The sequence below is a fragment of the Giraffa tippelskirchi genome, chromosome 8 (genome assembly GCF_054371585.1).
Source record: "Giraffa tippelskirchi isolate mGirTip1 chromosome 8, T2T-mGirTip1v1.2.pri, whole genome shotgun sequence".
Classification (NCBI taxonomy): domain Eukaryota; kingdom Metazoa; phylum Chordata; class Mammalia; order Artiodactyla; family Giraffidae; genus Giraffa; species Giraffa tippelskirchi.
The window spans coordinates 127,428,001-127,447,455 of NC_137282.1; the positions used below are offsets into that span (position 1 = coordinate 127,428,001).

The window sequence follows — 19,455 nt, forward strand, 5'->3', positions numbered from 1 at the left end:
TTTTTAGTTTTTAACTCAAAAAAGTATTCTAAAAATTAAATATCGCCTCCACAAAAATTTATTAAAGTCACAAATAGCTTTTTTTTTTTTAATTAGCAAGGTCAATTATTTATGCTTAGATGTAATGATAAGTAATTACTGAGAAAATGTAGCAAAGAGAAATGGGTCATACGCACATTTAGAATGCATGTGTCCATTGGCTTTAGAGATTTCAAAGTAGGAGGAGTTATTATGGAAAATATTTAGAGCTATACTTTCTTTGCAGATAAGGAAATTGAGACCAAGAGAGGAGAGGTGACCATTCCAAGGCCCAACCATCAGTTAGGCAAAGCATCAGTCTTAAGTGACTCCTTTTACACAGTCAAGCCAGAGGAGGTACAATTCAAATTTGATGAAACCCTTTCTGTGCCCAGTTTGCTATTAAAACAATTCAGGCAGCATGTAAGGGCAACAGCCACACAAGGAAATACTACCTTCCTTGTGGATCCCACAGTCTGGTCCCAGCCTCACAGTAATGACCCACCCTTGGCTCCATGATTTCCCGACTGTGACTTGTTCTGTGCTTTACCATCTAAAAACTGGTTCTGAAGAAACAGACTTGAATTGACCACTGTCAGTTTGACAATAGAACTTTCTTGGCAGAAGCAAATAAATCAACAAGCATCACTGTTGCCCTTCTTGTTTTTCTTGCCTCACAAAACCTAGAGGAGCCCTGACTCCCTGACAGAGCCTAGACTGATTTTCCAATTGATTTATTTTAATTTTTCCTATTTGGAAGACCCCAGTCCCTAGAAACCTCTCACCTCACTTGGAGGTAGGGTGCATACTGAAAACTTCCAAATTTTAATCCAAGTTTCATAACTTTATTTCGATTTAAAAATGAAAAAAATGAAAACAATGCACAAATTAAGCATGTAGCTGATAATGGAGCACAGCTGTCCTGGCCCTTGAGAATTACTGCAAGAGGATTCTTGTGTGGAAATTACTCCACACCCGTCTGTAGTGGAGAGACGCTGCACAAGTCTGTATGGCATTCCAGGTTTGGAATGTGTAGCTGTACTTGAAAAAGTTTCTGTCTTATGTTCTACAAGTGCCTGACAGTTCAGACAGCTACAGAAACACTTTCATTATCCAAATTCCAGATTTTCAGCTCCCACAAGCATCCCGAGTGCCAATGTAGAATTAAGAAAAAAGGAAAAAAAAAAAGATGGGTGACTGGCAGTGATAAAAGAAGCTTTGAGCCTCAAAGGCTGGTGTGGCTAGTCCAAAATGGCCCAGAATCCAGAGACTGAACCTTGTCATTCTGTGACTGGCCAGCTTGCTGACCAGAGGGAAAGGAGCCCTGTGCTTGGCAGTGTCTGTGAAAAGCAGAACGTGATAGGAATGTGGGGAAGGGATGGAGGCTGATGAGAACCAGGGAAGAGGGCAAGTCAGGAGAAGGCTTGGGGCGGGGAGGGCTAGGGAGGACAGTGAACTCGAGAAGCAGCGGCAGAAATAGAAGCAATGGCTGCAGATGCCACAGGGAAAAATGAGGACAGAAAGGCAGACCCTGACAGTGGATGTTGAGCGTCAGAGGCGTAAGCCCATGTTACTTGCCATGATGGTACAGTCATGGCTCATAGTGACCTTTCTTGAGTCACCAAGCAGAGGTTACATTCCATTCAGTGTTCTTAGTTTAAAAATGAGTGGTGTGTCTATCCTTCTCTAGAAAATTTTTCATCAAGAAGTTATTGAAGTATTAAAGTTTTTTGACTTTACCTTTCTAGCCTATTCCTAGATATCATTGCTCAAATGATACAGGTCATGACCCTAGGGTTCATAAAAGAGCCCCTGGGAAAGACCTTTGGCAAATAGGGCTCTTGAGTCACTGACTTTGGGAAATACCTGTCTTGTTGAAACATAGTACACATTAGTGTACAAAAGGCTCTGAAAAGGCCTGGAGGATCTAGTGTTTTTCAAACTTACTTGAGTATGGAACTATTTTTTCCCCTGGACTGTATTATAGGTTGCTGCTGTTTGCAGAATACAATTTAGGAAGTATTGGTTTGGGTTAATCTGGATGTTCTATAATGAGACTGTTAAGTATAACCTCAGGAGAATTGGACAGGGGACCCTGGCCTCCCTTAGAACCCGTCCTGTCTTTTTACTGAAAAAAAATGACCCTGAGAATTGATGCTCCATATCAACCTTATCTGGGGCTTCCCTGGTGGCTCAGTGGTAAAGAATCCGCCTGCAGTGCAGAAGCCGCAGGAGAGGCAGATTCGATCCCTAGGTCAGGAAAATCCCCTTGAGGATCCCCTGGATGACTATGGCAACCCACTCCAGTATTCTTGCCTGGAGAATCCCAAGCACAGAGGAGCCTGGTGGGCTACAGTCCATGGGATTGCAAGGAGTTGGACAGGACTGAAGCAACTTAGCACACACACATGCACCTCAGCCTTATCTAGGGCTTCCCAGGTGGCGCTGGTGGTAAGAAACCCACCTGCCAATGCAGGAGACATAAGAGCCATGAGTTCGATCCCTGGGTTGGGACGATCCCCTGGAGGAGGGCATGGCAGCCCACTCCAGGATCCTTGCCTGGAGAATCCCATGGACACAGGAGCCTGGGGGACTACAGTCCCTAGGGTTGCACAGAGTCAGACACAGGTGGAGCCACTTAGCACGCACAGATGCATCAGCCGTATCTAGAACATCCTGCTTTTGTAAACCTGCCGAACTGTGTGATTCACAGTTACCCAGGTGAGGGGTGGCACTGAAACACGTTGGTTCACGGTGGCTCCCGTTGGATGTCAGGTGACAGGACCGGTGATAGCTGGGGACACTGACACTAGGAAGGCTCACAGACCTCCAGAGCAGGAATGGCCTCTGAGTCTGTAGGTGAATCTGAGGGCAGCTCTGCAGACCCGCCTTGCTTGTGCCCGCAAGTCGGCTCAGTCCCTGCCACTCACACGCTTTCCTTGTCGCTGTCTCCCTTCAAGGCTACTCTGGTGCCACCCACTGGAAGGTCTACATTATAGCCAGAGGGGTCCAGCCTTTGGTCGTCTGCGATGGAACCACCCTGTCAGAGCTATAGGACACAGATCTAAAGGAACAGCTTTGAGAGCTGAAGACCAGATCGAAAGGGGGAGAATAAAAACAAAAAACGATGAAACCACTTTCCAGTGGTTGGTTACTTAGTCACCTGCCCCGTGCATGCGTGTGTGAGCCAGTTGTGCGCTGGAGGCAAAGGCCAGAGCCTGGGCCTCCCAATCTTCCAGCCCAGCCGCTTGGCCAGGACTCCACCACCGATACCCGTCTATGAGAGATGGGCGTCTGCCTGGCCTCTTGGCACCAAAGCCTTGAGGCTGCCTTCAGGCAGGGAGCAGGGTTGGTACCCTCCCTCACTTGCATGGCATGATCCCCTCTGCTGGCTCCTGGCCACGAGAGGGCAGTCAGCAGATCCTGACTTCAGCGCCATCCTCTGCCAGGTGGGCCTGCCTGTCCCATCTCCCTCATCACACCACCCTGTACATCTTTTGGAAAGCCAAGGATGGTTAAAGAAGTCATGGCAGTTTCCCAAGCAGAGTGGAATCTCGAACCAGTGAAAAGGATCAAATAACCTCAAATGCACTCAAGACGTGCACTTCTTTCCCAAGTGTGGCTCTCGGAGTCTCCGATGCCAGGTCAGAGCCTGATTGTAATTGAAGTGGTAATTCCTAAGGTAATACCTTCCTCCATTCGGTCAGGTTCTCAGTCTCTCCCTCCCTCCCCTGCTCCCTCGCCTGTCTGGCTGGCTTCTCAGGAGTTGGGCTCCCAGCGCCCCTCCCTTGGCCCGGCCAGAGCCCTTTACTGCTGAGACAGCACCGCACTCATCAGCCGTGTTGCTTTTACTCAATGTCTTCAGAGCGGGGTGAGTTAAGAGTGCTGGCCCGGGGAGAGGGCGCCTCCCTGGGTTTGATCTTTAGGGTCCAACTCTCTGCAGAGAAGATGTTTTACAGATGTGTCAAAGTGATGTTGTCACGTGGCTAGGGAAGGAACTCCAGATGCAAAGTGCTGGTCAGCTGGGCGTGCGACTGTGCGACTTGAAATGATTTCTCTCTCTGTACTGGGAGCCAAGGTGAGGTGTCTTTAATTCTTGTGAAAATACAAAACCGTGTTCCTTTTGATTGAACGATTCGCTCCGCTCGTTTTCCCCGAGTGCTTTTTGTATGTCTTAAGTGTACAAATAAGGACACTCTTTTTTTGTTTCCTTTCCCCCTTTATTCCTTTATCGACTTTGTTAAATATCTGGCCTCTTGTCATGCCATTGCCAAGCTGAAGGAAAAGAAGCAGACCACACTACAGCCCCTGGCTCTGAACTGCAGAAATCGGACAGACAGTGGAGATGTCTGCTGTGTTGCGTTACAGACCAGAGGCAGACAGTGGGGGGGGAAGAGGATGGGACTCACTGTGGGGTCCTCGTCATCCTCTGGAGGCACCCCTGCACCTTGTCCCAGGCCCTCTTTCTCTACACATCTCCCGAGCATCAGTGAGGATCACTGTGTGCTTGAATGGCCTGTTTGGGGCCTTGTAAAGGACAGGGAGGGTTCACAGAGCTCAGAGCCTCCTCCACGGACTCAAGTGAAAGTAGGATGAACTGTACCTGAGGGAATTTTTGCTTAAAAGAATCAGTACCATGTGTGAATTAATACAGGAAAAACAAAACTTCATGTTCATAAAAAAGGCATGCTGCTAAGCTGTTACAATTTAAGAGGTTTTAAATCAGAGGGACCATTCAGAGGCCAGCTTTGTGCGTACTTTCAGAGCCTTTGCAATGTCCTTACCCCTGGTGATACGTAAACAAGTTCCTTAGAGGTCTCTCAGAATTCTCTTAAATTAGGCCCTTTGAGTTAACGAAAGAGAGGGTTCCTTAGGAGCAAAGCAACTGTTTTGATCATCGAAATTCCCATTGTGTTTTTATGAATTACCCCATGTTCCTTCCCCATTTTACTCCGGCCCTTCACCCCTTAAATGATCATAAAATGCCCTGTTCAACTCAAGATGAAAGACCCTTGTGTGTGTTGGTGTTCTGAGGCCTCCTGTGGGAGGTCCCCAGAGCTGGCAGCTGTCTTCAACAAAGAATGGTTTGGCAGCAGGTAAGTAGAAACTTTTCATGTATACACTACTCATTTTACTTAAAATCTGTCCAGTTCAGAATTGAATGTAGATTTATGTTAGGGGTGAAAGTCTTCAAAGAAGGTTTTTTAAGTAATGTTCCTTCTTCTCAAGGTAATTCTGAAAAGCAGAATCTACCGCTGACCAGTCAGTGGTCAGTGAGTAACCAGCTAGTTCCTTTCCAGTTACCCAAGGCTTTGTGTGAGGGTGCCGCAGGGTCACCCCTGCTCACCTAGCTCTCAGCTCCTCCGTGGAAGCAGCAAAAGTTCCTCCACATGACCCAGTGTGGGAAGGAGGCTCATAAAGATGAGGAAGCAGGGTCAGGGGGCTGGTGGGGCCATAGAAATCCCCGTGTCTACCACCACCATAAGAACAAAGCCACAGGGCTTGCTTTAAATAGAGGGCCTTGCTCACAAGTTTGTTGAGTGTTGACCAAGAGGTGACATGGCAGTGAAACTCATGTACTGAGTTTCTCTGAGGAGAAGTCAACTCTCTGGGGAGAAAGGCTGCTTTGGCCCCAGTTTGAGGCATTATATCCGGGTGTCCTGAGGTCCCCAAGAGTCGGATGTTGAAAAGACACTACACCTGAACCAGAGTTCATGAAGAACATAAGTAGAACTTACCCTCTCCCCACTCTCAATTTTTTCAGCAGGGGGAGAGAGTGAAGTAACCGTGGTTTATGAAAACAGAATCTGCCTCTTCGGTGAAATACAAAACAATCTATGAAATAGACAGATTCAGGTTCATTTTCTGAGAGAAAGAAACAGTAGTGTTCATCCAGTCCGTTCCAGCTTCAGAGTGTCTGGATACACATGATCTTCTCCTCTGATCTTTGCCCAGTCCTGTGAAATAGATATGAGAGCCTCATTTACAAGTAAACTGGGGCTGAGGACAGTTCCTTTGCTGGCTGTCGATGGCTGGTTCCACAGCACAGTGTCTTCCTGCTCCAGTGCAGAGTGGTGCCCAGGAATGAAGCTGTGGGTTTACCTGACTCTGGTGTGCCCAGCTGAGTGGGAGAACCTAGGGGCAGGGTCAGCAGGCCAGGAACTCTGCAGGGTTTGTTTTCAAAACTGTTTGAGACAGAAATGGAGAGAAGCTAACAGATGACTTTTATAAAAAGCCTTTCCCTTCTCCCCTCCCCATCTCAAAGCGCTTTTTAGGAGTGAATGTGTCTGGAACACAACTGTGTCCAGCCATTTTCCCATCACCACAAGTTTCCAGATGTGTGACCAGCAGAGGGACTCAGCCCAATTCCAGTTGTGGGTCCCCTTGGAGTTTACATCACTTGTTTTTTCAGTTCGCGGTTTTCTATTCCCTTCTTCCAAAACCCAGCATAGGCCTCGATGTAGGAACAATTTTAAAACAAAATAATTCCTTAACTGCAGGTGATGGCCTCAATCATTTTATGTTTATTATATAGGCAGTTTTCTTTTTTTTTTTGGCTGCCCCGACCAGGGATTGAACCCACACCCCTGCACTGGGAGCACGGAGTCTTAACCACCAGGGAAGTCCCTCAAGTCATTTTAACAACCGTCTGGATGCAGTTTTGCTCATTAGCCAGTGGCTTCCGTAGTGAAAATTGAAACCTTCAGAGTGGTTTGCTTCTCAGGTAATCCTCACCCAGCAGAAGGCCAGGTTGTAGAGGAAAGAGACTAGTGCGGGGAGAGAGTCGATCTTGTCTACCTTCTGAGAATCAGTTATTAAACAGGACTATTTTAGACTTCTGAGTTTTCCTGTTGATAGAAGACAAACTCTCCTGACTTACAAGTTCCACACTCATTAACTTCCCCTTTTCAGCTTTTTCACCCACTAAAATTGGCTGAAGGAAGGGGGTGTCAGAGATGTGCTTTAAAATAGCATTTTGGTTTGAGAATCTCTCCATGTTCGGACCTATGGATGTTGGGTCCAGAGCTGACGCATGTCGGGGCCAGGCGGCTAGGAAGGTGAGGTGCTTACAGAGCAAGTTCTGTCACAAATGGAAAGGTTGTGCTCTGTCGCCATCAGCCTCTCCATATCCAGCAGCTTCCTCTGCAGAAGCATCTCAGGGAAGATGGACAAGTGGTCTCCCTCGTGCACCACATCTGAGTCCACCCGCCTTGGGCGCGCCGTGGCTCTAAGTGCTGGCCCTGGCGAGAAGCCCTCCAGCCAGCTCGTCTGTCGTCCAGGTCGCTTCGTGTCTGGTTTCCCTGCCCTGCATAATTTAAGCATAGAGTAACTACATCCGTCATTTCTCCCTCTCTGGAGACCGTGAGACGTCCAGATCTTTGCAGAATACTGGAGAGAAGAGATGTTACGAAACTCCCAAGCGAAGGCCTGAAACTGTCCAGACGTGATGGGGCTGCCCACGGGCCACTCCTGGCTTCATGCGTCTGTCTGTCTGTCTGTCTGTCAGCCGGCGTCAATCCAAGAGTGGGCCATAGCTGCAGACACCCGTGATGAGAAGGGAAACCAGCTTAGTTTTGAGTTTCAGACAGAAATTGGAGAGTCAGGACATCTTCACGCCAGGCTTAATTTACCTCCTTATCCCTCTCCACGGCTCTGTGGGGTAGGTGAGGTCAGTCTGCAAAACCACCTTGACCTACAGCTCAGCAGGGTCCCAGCCTTCAAGCTTCAGCCCCTCAGAGCACTTCCAACCGTTTCAGGAACAAACGCTTACCTCTGAGAATTGGTGACTGGAACTGGGCGGACACATGCCATCATTCCCAGAGAAGGCGCAGCCTCCGTCATAGATGACCTTCCCTCCAAATTTCTCTCCGTAGTCTCATCCTCAGAAAAATGCTGGCCATGGTCTCTTCCTCCTTGTCCTTCCTGCGGGAAGGTCAGTGACAGACCCATAGGGCGGAGGGGAGAAAACTGAAGGGACAGAGGTGAGCGGAAACTGGGCGCTCAGCAAAGTCCCTGCCGCCACCAGGGACAGGATCCAGGACGGCCACCGTCCCTCTTTAGGGAGCCGGGGTGGCGGGCCCCGGGGGGTCCCAGTGAGCAGAGGGGCGGACACCTGTCCAGCCATGCGGGCTCCGAATGGTCTAAGCTGTTACTGTGTTCAGTGTGGAATGTTGATTGTAACTTAATGTACTGCAAACTTGTAAAGAATATATGTACATTAAGGTTTCATGTGACAAAAATTTTTACTTTTTGCAATTAAAAGTGTGTATGTTGGTTGATAAGAACTCGCCTGTACTTGGTGTCATCCTTTGGTTTCCCATTTTCTCTTTTCCTGCAACTCGGAGGCTGATAGTCATATCCTACTCCTGAGGCAGGCCTCAGGGCTCTGCGCTGGGCCTCCAGATCACCTGTCCACCCTGGCCTGGGTCCTGTCTCACATCCGCACTGAGCTTTGCATTCGCTCACATTCACAGATGCTTCTTTTTTTAAAAAAATTAATTTATTTTAATTGGAGGCTAATTACTTTACAGTATTGCAGTGGTTTTGCCATACATTGACATGAATCAGCCGTGGGTGCACATGTGTCCCCCATCCTGAACACCCCCCACCTCCCTCCCCATCCCATCCCTCAGTGCACCGGCCCTGAGCACCCTGTCTCATGCATTGAACCTGGACTGGCGATCTATTTCACATATGGTAATATACATGTTTCAGTGCTATTCTCTCAAATCATTCCACCCTCGCCTTCTCCCACAGAGTCCAAAAGTCTCCTCTTTATCTCTGTGTGTCTTTTGCTGTCTCGCATATAGGGTCATCGTTACCATCTTTCTAAATTCTGTATGTATGCGTTAATATACTGTATTGGTGTTTTTCTTTCTGACTTACTTCACTCTGTATAATAGGCTCCAGTTTCATCCACCTCATTACAACTGATTCAAATGCATTCTTGTTAATAGCTGAGTAATATTCCATTGTGTATATGTACCACAGCTTTCTTATCCATTTGACAGATGCTTCTTTTACCCCCATTCTAACCCTTTGCCTGCAATGGCTTCTGATCTCCTGTTCCCATGAATTCTCAAATCTCAGTCCTCCTGTTAATACCCTCCCTTGTTCTTGCACTTTGCCCAAAATTCAAATGAGACCCTCAAAACCTTTTTCCTTCTCCCAGCTGGCTGCACACAGCCCCGGTCCCCTCACAGTGTCACCTCACCCATAGGTGTCCTTGGTCCTTGCAGGAGGACAGCGAGGCCCCCTCGCTGGCTGGCACCCTTGCTAGCTCACCCCCATCCCCCCCAATTGAGGCCACTCACAGCACTCGGTTAACTCAATTACACATTAGATTTAAGTCATTTTTGTGTATTCATTCTTTTTTGATAATTTCTTTGTGCTATATGCACAATTTTATATAAATGTATAAATATGGTCATTTCCTATACAGTGTTTAATGTCCTGTTTTTTCCTTCAGTTTTTAAAAAAATAATTATTTATTTTGTTTACTCCTTTGGCTGTGCTGTACACCATGTGGGATCTCAGTTTCTTGACCAGGGATCGAACCCAGGCCTTTTGCATTGGCAGCATGAAGTCTTAAGCACTGGACCACCAGGGACGTCCCCTGTTTTATTACTTGCTGCACCCTTTTCCCTCTCCCCTGCCTCATCCCTCCTCTTCCCTGGTCAGGTGAATGTAATGTGTACACAGCCATATCCTGCCGTGTATCTTCCCACACTTTCTTCCGTGTTCTCTATAATCATAATCAGAAATCATGAGACTTTTGTCATTGCTTGGCCAAAAGTGGGATCATATTACAGGCACTTGATGTTTCTTGCTTTTCTTACTCAATACCTCACAGAGTTCCCTTCAAGTCAGCTGGCATAGCTCTCTAATCCATTCTTTTTAGTGGATAATATTCTATGGTGTGAATATGCCATCATGTATTCAACTCTTCTCTTGCTGGTAAATTGCATCCTTTTCATTGATTATCTGGATTATGAGTCAAGGAGTCTAGAGTTAATTTTTTAACACTTGTGTTTACAAAATGTATATTCATTCTTGTTTGTGCCAAGTCTAATGTAGGTTCTTTGAAAATTAGTGCATTCCATAATGCTATTCATTAACCTGCTTGAAAACTGCACTTCAACCAAAAAAAAAAAAGAAGGTAAGTCTTGATTCCATGTAAAAAGGTGGCAGAATCACCAGGCCCCTTTTTTCTCGACCCCTCTAAAGCCCTTGACACTGACCTGTGGAAAACCCCTCCCTCCCCTGGCTTCTGTGCGACCACTGCTCCCCTCTTGAGACTCCTGTGTCCACTCGTCTTCTCTATACAACCTTCTGCCGTCTCTGAAATGTTAGTCTCCTCTACCAGTCTGCCCCTGGATCCTCCTCTTTTCTCCCTCCCTGGGAGAGATCTCAGCTCTTTGCTTTACCTTCCACCCATGGGCAAGTCACCCGTGAGCTCAGGCCAGGCCCACTTCTCACCTGAGCTCTAGACTTGTAAATCCACGCATCAGGATCTCCATCAGCTCTCTCCCAAACCACTTCTAATTCATCATGTCCAAAACAACTGTGCACAGTCTCCGAGGGTTCCTGTCTTCCCCCCCACACCCCAGCCTCTACGTCTGATCAGGACCAAGCTCTGGAGACCTCTGCCTCCTTGTCACATGCCCAGCCCCAGTTTTGAACCTTGCTGTTTCACTCCTGGACTCTGCCAGTTATTGCCCTGTTTGTTTCTCGTGTACTTCCTACCATCCCAATTCACCATCCACTTAGCTGCCACGGGGATCTTTCTAAAGCGTGTGTTTCTTCACTTCCTTGCTCAGCACCCTTCAATGGCTCTCCATTACCCACAAGATAGAAGTCCTGGCTGGCCCCTCCAGCCTCATTCCACTTCTTTCCTTTGCTTTCCCTCCTCATCTACTGTGCCCCACCTCTACTGTACAGTCCTTAATTCCTAGAAACATCCAGACTGTGGAGTTTGTCCTCTTTTTTTTTTTTAAGAGAAGTTTTAGGTTCATAGCAAAATTGAGCAAAAAGTTCTTGTATACCTCCTACCCTCACACAGACACAGCTTCCCTCAACTATTGACTTCCTGCACCACAGTGGTACATGTTAAAATCAACGAACCTATACTGACACATCACCACCCAAAGTCCATAGTCCACTTACATTAGTGTTCTCTCTGGGTGTTTTATATTCTGTGGGTTTGGACAAATGTATACTCACATGTGTCAGCTTCCCCAGTGACGCTAGTGGCAAAGAACCCACCTGCCAATGCAGGAGACAAGGGGCACGGGATTGATCGCTGGGCTAGGAAGATACCCTGGAGGAGGGCATGGCAACCCACTTGAGTATTCTTGCCTGGAAAATCCCATGGACAGAGGAGCCTGGCTGGCTATGGTCCATCAGGGTCACAAAGAGTCAAAGACGACTAAAGCAACTTAGCATGCACCCATACTGACATGTACCCATCACGATAGTATCATACAGAATATAACATCGTACAGAATAGTTCCACTGCCCTAAAAAGTACTCTATGCTCTATTCAACCCTTCCCTCCCTGCTGATCTTTTTACTGTCATCATAGTTCTGCCTTTTCCAGAATGTCACATAGTTAACATCCATCACGCAATATGTAGCCTTTTCAGACTGGCTTCTTTCACTTACAAATATGCATCTGAGTTTTTTCCACGTCTTTTCATAGCTTGACAGCTCAGTTCTTTTTAGCACCAAATGATCATTCCCTTGTCTGGCTGTATCACAGCTTATCCATTCACCTACTTGGTTGCTTCCAAATTTGGGCAGCAGGTGAGTTAAAGCTGCTGTGAACATCTGTGTGCAGCTTTCTGTGTAGACCTGTTTTCAACTCCTTTGGGAAAATACCCAAAAAGCAGGGTTGATGGCTCGTATGATAAGGGTAACATTTAATTTTGTAAGAAACTTCCTGACTTTTACAAAGTAGCTGCACCGTTTTGCATTTCCCCAGGAATAACTCAAGAGTTCCTGTCGCTCTACATCCTTACCACCATTAGGTGTTGTCAGTGTTCTGGATTTGGGCCCTTCTCATAGTTGTGATACCTCGTTGTTTGTTTTGATTTGGTTTTTTGGCTGTGCTGAGTGGCTTGTGGGATCTTACTTCCCCAACCGGGGGTTGAACCCAGGCAATGGCAGTGAAAGTGCCGCGTCCTAACCACTGAACCACCAGAGAGTTCTCTCACCGTCCTTTTAATTTGCAATTCCTTACAACATACGATGCTGAGTCTCTTTTCACATGCTTACTTGCCATCTGTGTATCTTCTTCAGTGAGGTATCTGTTCAGGCCTTTGGCCCATTTTGTAATCAGGTAGTTTATTTCTTTATTGTTGAGTTTTAAGACTCCATATATTTTGGATAACAGTCCTGGATCAAACATACATTTTATAAACATCTTCTCCCAGTTGGTGGCTTGTTTTCTCATTCTCTTGACATTATCTTTCACAGTGCAGAAATTCAACATTTTAATAAAGTCAAGCCTATCAATTGTTTCTTTCACAGATCATGCCTCTGGTGTTATATCCAGAAATTCACCCACATACCCAAGGTCACCTTAATTTTCACCTGTGTCATCTTCTAAGAGTTTTATAGTTGTGTGTTTTACATTTAGGTCCATGAACCATTTTGAGTTAATTTTTTATGAAGGGTGTTAGGTCTGGGTTTAGATTCTCTTTTTTTGCATGTGAGTGTCCACTTGTTTCAGCACCATTTGTTGAAAACACTATCTTTGCTTCATTGTATTGCCTTTGCTCTTTTGTCCAAGGTCAATTTGCCATATTTCAGTTCAGTTCAGTCGTGTCCGACTCTTTGCGACCCCATGAATCGCAGCACACCAGGCCTCCCTGTCCATCACCAACTCCCGGAGTTTACACAAACTCATGTCCATCAAGTTGATGATGCCATCCAGCCATCTCATCCTGTCGTCCCCTTCTCCTCCTGCCCCCAATCCTTCCCAGCATCATGGTCTTTTCCAATGAGTCAGCTCTTCGCGCGAGGTGGCCAAAGTATTGGAGTTTCAGCTTCAACATCAGTCCTTCCAATGAACACCCAGGACTGATCTCCTTTAGGATGGACTGGTTGGATCTCCTTGCATCCAAGGGACTCTCAAGAGTCTTCTCCAACACCACAGTTCAAAAAAGCATCAATTCTTCTGTACTCAGCTTTCTCCACAGTCCAACTTTCACATCCATACATGACCACTGAAAAAACCATAGCCTTATTTATGTGGATCTATTTCTGGGCTCTATTCTGCTCTATTGATCTTTGTTCTTTTGCCGATACCAAATAATTTTGATTACTGTAGACTTTAGTAAGTGTTGAGGTCCAGTTGTGCCAGTTCTCTGACTTTGTTCTTCTCCAATATTGAGTTGGCTATTCTGGGTCCTTTGCCTTTTTCCATGTAAACGTTACAATCAGTTTGTCGATATCCACAAAATAACTTGCTGGAATTTTGATTGCAACTGCATTGACTCTACAGATCAAGTTGCATCCAGGTTGTTTTTACTTCCAAGTTATCATTCTTATCCCATGATATTTTTAAACTGCAATATATCCTTTTTGCTCAGTTTGAATTCCATTGTATTAGTGCACATTCCTTCAACGTGACACATGTCCTTTAGGCTTTCTTACTAAATCAAGCCGACGAGCCTCTGGATGCCATGTTGAAGATAGAGATTTCACCAATCTTAGTTTTTCAGAATAATGACTTTATTATTTCTGTACAAATGATTCATTTTCTTAGGAAGTATTGAAGACAGTTTGAATGATGTTATGGAAACCTCCACCCAGACATAACTACTGACTGTAGATGAACAGCATTCTAGGCATCTCGAGGGTATGCCTAGCTAGAAGGTTAGATAAAAATGTTTTTATTAAAATGGGCCCAGTCATACCAAAGAATAAAAATGCTACATCAATTTTATATGATTATGATAGAAGAAAAAGTGAAGTAGACATTTCTTTCCCCACACACAAAAATTTAATTCCTTAAAAACCTCTCTGAAGTTAAGATTATGAGAAACATTGAAAAAACTGGAACTGTTCTTAATAAAGTTTCATTTCTAGGTGATATGGTTCAAGGTTCTGAAGGTGAAAAAATAGCTCATTCTTTCTCCAACCTTATCTCTTCCTCTACTTTTCAATCTGTATGAATTACAGCTACGTGGGTATTATCACTGTTGAATTTCCTTCTGCTCTGAAACTATCATTCCCAGAATTATTTAGCCTTCATTTTATATTTAAACTGATTTGTGACTCATTACCAGTACTTTTACCATCACTCTTCATTCCTGAGTTGTTTTTAAACTCTTGGTTGGCTGAATCATTGTTAAGTTTTTCAGGGAATGGCTCATAAACGCTGTGTTTTCTGCATTTGAGAATGTTTCTGTGGTCTTTATGCTTGAATACAACTTGGCTGAGTAAAATATTCTTGCATCACACTTTCTTTTGCTCAGAACTTTGGAGGCACTTCTCCATTGTCATTTGACAGCTTGACTGTTGGTAGGAACAAGACGGGCCACCCTAAGATTTCCCCTTTAAAATAAAAGTGACTTTTTTCCCTTTTTTCTTCTTCCCCTCCTCACCTGCCTCTTTCTTCTTCCTCTCCTTCCTCTCCTCCTCCTTGCCTTCTCCTTTTTCTTCATCGGTGTGCCTGAAGAATTCTTTCTTTCTTATTCTTTATCAGCTTCTCCTGGAACAAGGTGTGCTCTTTTGACTTGCAATTCCAGTCTTCATCCTGGAGAAGATGTCTTGTATTTTCCTTAAAATGGATGCTTTTGCATTTGTTAGGTTTTCTGTTTCAGATTCTGTCTTTATTCCTTTGTTTCATTGTCTTGATCTTTTATGACTATTGTCTTGTCTCTCTCTCCTTTTTTTTTTTTTGGCCACCTGGTGTGGCATGTGAGATCTTAGTTCCCAGACCAGGGACTGAACCCACGCCCCCTGCAATGGAAGCCATCTTAATCACTAGCCTGTCAGGGAAGTCCCTCTTCTCTCTCTTTAATACCTGTCTTTTTTTTTTCTCATTTACCATGAATATCTTAAGGGTTCCCTCTGTATCAATTTATTTTTCAGCCATATCTATTTAGTTTCTTGTTATTTTTGATATGCTTGTTTTATAGAAGTACCAACAGTTTGTTCCCTTCCTGTTCAGTTCAGTCGCTCAGTCGTGTCCGACTCTTTGCGACCCCATGAACCGCAGCATGCCAGGCCTCCCTATCCATCACCAACTGCCAGAGTCTACCCAAACCCATGCCCATTGAGTTACTGATGCCATCCAACCATCTCATCCTCTGTCATCCCCTTCTTCTCCTGCTCTAAATCTTTCCCAGCATCAAGGTCTTCTCAAATGAGTCAGCTCTTTGCATCAGGTGGCCAAAGTATTGGAGTTTCAACTTCAACATCAGTTCTTCCAATGAACACCCAGGACTGATCTCCTTTAGGATGAACTGGTTGGATCTCCTTGCAGTCCAGGGGACTCTCAAGAGTCTTCTCCAACACCACAGTTCAAAAGCATCAATTCTTCGGCTCTCAGCTTTCTTTACAGTCCAACTCTCACATCCATACATGACTACTGGAAAAACCATAGCCTTGACTAGACGGACCTTTGTTGACAAAGTAATGTCTCTGCTTTTTAATATGCTGTCTAGATTGGTCATAACTTTCCTTTCAAGGAGTAAACGTCTTTTAATTTCATGGCTGCAATCACCATCAGCAGTGATTTTGGAGCCCCAAAAAATAAAGTCTGACACTGTTTCCACTGTTTCCCCATCTATTTGCCATGAAGTGATGGGACCAGATGCCATGATCTTAGTTTTCTGAATGTTGAGCTTTAAGCCAACTTTTTCACTCTCCTCTTTCACTTTCATCAAGAGGCTCTAGTTCTTCTTCACTTTCTGCCATAAAGGTGGTATCATCTGCATATCTGAGGTTATTGATATTTCTCCCACCAATCTTGATTCCAGCTTGTGCTTCCTCCAGCCCAGCGTTTCTCATGATGTACTCTGCATAGAAGTTAAATAAGCAGGGTGACAACATACAGCCTTGACGTACTCCTTTTCCTATTTGGAGCCAGTCTGTTGTTCCATGTCCAGTGCTAACTGTTGCTTCCTGACCTGCATACAGGTTTCTCAAGAGGCATGTCAGGTGGTCTGGTATGCCCATTTCCTTCAGGATTTTCCACAGTTTATTGTGATCCACACAGTCAAAGGCTTTGGCATAGTCAATAAAGCAAAAATAGATGTTTTTCTGAAACTTTCTTGCTTTTTCTTTGATCCAGCAGATGTTGGCAATTTGATCTCTGGTTCCTCTGCCTTTTCTAAAACCAACTTGAACATCTGGTTAGTGCAAATGTAATTGCGATTTCAGACTATAAATTTTAAATCATTATAACTAGGCTCAAACACATCTTTATTAATCAAAATAGGAACCATTACAATCAACACATTTTTGCCAACAAGGAATAAGATTGTTCATTCCTGTAGCGTAAAAACCTATGCTTTGGGATTCGATGAACTCTTGGGAAGCATTTTCTGCCTCCTGCTGGTTGTGGAAGTGTTTTCCCTGCAAAAAGTTGTCGAAATGCTTGAAGAAGTGGTAGTCAGTTGGCGAGAGGTCAGGTGAATGTGGAAGATGAGGCAAAACTTCATAGTCCAATTTATTCAACTGTTGAAGCATTTGTGCAACCTGTGGTCAGGTGTTGTTCATAGAGAAGAATTAGGCCCTTTCTGTTGACCAATGCCGGCAGCAGGCGTTGCAGTTTTTGGTGCATCTTAATTTACTGAACATATTTCTCATATGTAACGGTTTCTCTGGGAGTCAGAAAGCTGCAGTGGGTCAGACCCACAGCAGACCACCAAACAGTGACCATAACCTTTCTTTAGTACAAGTTTGGCTTTGAGAAGTGCTTTGGGGCTTCTTGGTCCAACCACTGAGCTGGTCGTCACAGGTTGTCACATAAAATCCACCTTTTGTCACTCATCACAATCCAATTGAGAAATGGTTTGTTGTTGTGTAGAATGAGAGAAGACACTTCAAAATGATAATCTTTTTGATTTTCAGTCAGCTCATGCTGCTGCTGCTGCTGCTGCTGCTGCTAAATCGCTTCAGTCATGTCCGACTCTGTGCAACCCCATAGGTGGCAGCCCACCAGGCTCCCCTGTCCCTGGGATTCTCCAGGTAGGAACACTGGAGTGGGTTGCCATTTCCTTCTCCAATGCATAAAAGTGAAAAGTGAAAGTGAAGTCACTCAGTTGAGTCCGACTCTTAGCGACCCCATGGGCTGTAGCCTACCAGGCTCCTCTGTCCATGGGATTTTCCAGGCAAGAGTACTGGAGTGGGTTGCCATTGCCTTCTCCCGGTCAGCTCATGAGGCACCTACTTATCAAGTTTTCTCACTTTTCCAGTTTGTTTCAAATGCCAAACTTCTCCTGTAGGGGTAAGAGGATCAGCTTCAATGACTGCTGTCAGTTGGTTATTGTCAACTTCCAATGGCTGGCCACTATGCTCCTCATCTTCAAGGCTCTTGTCTCCTTTGCAAAATTTCCTGAACCACCACTGCACAGTATGTTCATTAGCAGTTCCTGGGCCAAATGTGAGTTGTCTCTGCTGCTTTACCCATTTTGAACTCAAGAAAATCACTCAAATTTGCTTGTCTAACATCATTTCCATAGTCTAAAATACATATAAAATAAACAGCAAGTAGTAAGTCATTAGCAAAAAAAAAAAGGTGAGAAATGCATATTAAAATGATGTATAGCATAACCACATTTATTCAAGAATGTATTCCAGTATCCAATGGAAAAATTCAACAATGCAAAACTGCAATTACATCTGCACCAACCTAAATATTGTCATCCCATCTGTGCTTACTTCTTGAATTCATGCTGTTGTTAAATTTTTCTGTAGTTCAAAATGCTGTAGGAATTTATTTTTTCTGTTCCTTGGGTTACTTTTTTTTCTAGATTTGGTTTCCATTGATCACAGGCATGTTTCTCTTTCATATACTTCTGCAGCTACTCTGTCATTTCTTTTCAATGTCTCATGCTTAACATGGCAGCTCTGGCCAAATCTTTGTTTTTGTATAATCTAGGTATGTTCTCAATTCTAACAGTGTCTGTACCCCCCCCACTAAGATTTTACAAATGCTAACTTTTTACTGTATTAATGATGTATTGACTTCTGCAGCTCACTTAGTGTTTGCCATGAAAGCCCCGTCTTTGCTTTCTTATCTGAGGGCCCTCCCCACCAGGTAGATAGCTGAGAGTCTCTCACTCTTCCTCCCTGACCTCAAGCTGACTTTTCTCCTTCTTCACTCTGTCCTGATCAGGAACTCATATTTTATCAACTGCTTACCATATTCCATCTTCTCTTGTTTAAAAAACAAAAAATTCCTCATTTCCATCCCCACCAAGTGAAAGCACTGAAGACTAAGTTAATGAAAACCTAGTAAATGTAAGAAAATACATTAAAAGTCAACTCAATAGGCCCTTTCTTTCCAACCACTCTGACACACACCCATGCACAGGGCCTCCTCGCCCCTCAGGGACCTCTCCATGAAGTGAAAGGGCTGGGGACTCGGGAGCCAGAGGCCTCAGTAGGAATCCCACTCCTGGCTTGTTAGGACAGTGACCTTGGGGAGTTCCACTGACCTCTCTGCTTTTGGTTTCCTCATCCCTAAACCAGTGCTGCTAGTCCTGTCTTCAGAGCATCGGTCTGAGACCAGGTGTGTGAGGGCCCAGAGCAGGGACTCGGCGTGTTCTCCCGTTTTCCTCTCATGCTCAGCTGCATCCTCTCTCACAGTTAGCTTCTGCCCTCCACTGCGGACAGTCCTCCCCCAGCCTCAAGAGCCATCCTGGAAATCACAGGCGGAGCCGGACCAGACCCCAGAGGTTCTCTAATCCTCTCTCTGCTTTTGTGAGGAAGTGAAGCCGAGGCCTGCAGTTGATGGCTGAGTCAGGAGTGGAAGCACCCACCCAGTGCTCCTGACCACCAGTCCTCTTAGGTTTATGGAAATACTGTCTATCTACTCCCTACCCCTCTCCAAAGTCCTCCCCTTGGCTTCCCTTAGCCCAGTTGCATTCTGAACCATTGGTAAAAATCACCTGAAGAGAGGCTTCCCTGGTGGTCCAGTGTTGGGGCCCTTTAATGGACTGGAGCCTGGTAGTACGGAATCGATGGTAAGAAAGTAAAGTAAAGAAAGAGGCTGATATTCTCTGGTTTACGCAGAGTATCAGTAAAACCCTAGGACAAAGGGTTTGTGTCACTTAAGTAGGTTCAGGGCGTCCTCTCCAGGAGGTCTTGAAAGCCTGGGCAAGTAAGTAAGCACACTGGATATCTGCACTCCAAAAAACTAGCCTGAAGGAGAGGGAGAGAGAGAGAGAGATGAAGAAAGACACGAGGACTCATGCT

At 45.1% G+C, this 19,455-nt stretch overlaps 1 protein-coding gene across 50 annotated transcripts in view; it reads left to right on the forward strand.

The window, feature by feature from the left end:
- Positions 1 to 8,303, forward strand: part of C8H6orf89 (chromosome 8 C6orf89 homolog) — a 43,960-nt gene extending 35,657 nt beyond the window's left edge. For 8 of the 50 annotated variants that reach the window (XM_081520316.1, XM_081520323.1, XM_081520318.1 and 5 more), the window contains one exon: positions 2,979 to 8,303. In XM_081520316.1, the coding sequence (XP_081376442.1) occupies positions 2,979 to 3,073 (95 nt within the window). In that variant the 3' untranslated portion in view covers positions 3,074 to 8,303. Of the gene's footprint in view, positions 1 to 265; positions 667 to 2,978 lie in introns of those variants that run through there. The other 42 variants (XR_014062136.1, XR_014062135.1, XR_014062117.1 and 39 more) reach the window with 19 other exon arrangements.
- Positions 8,304 to 19,455: the final 11,152 nt, after the last annotated feature.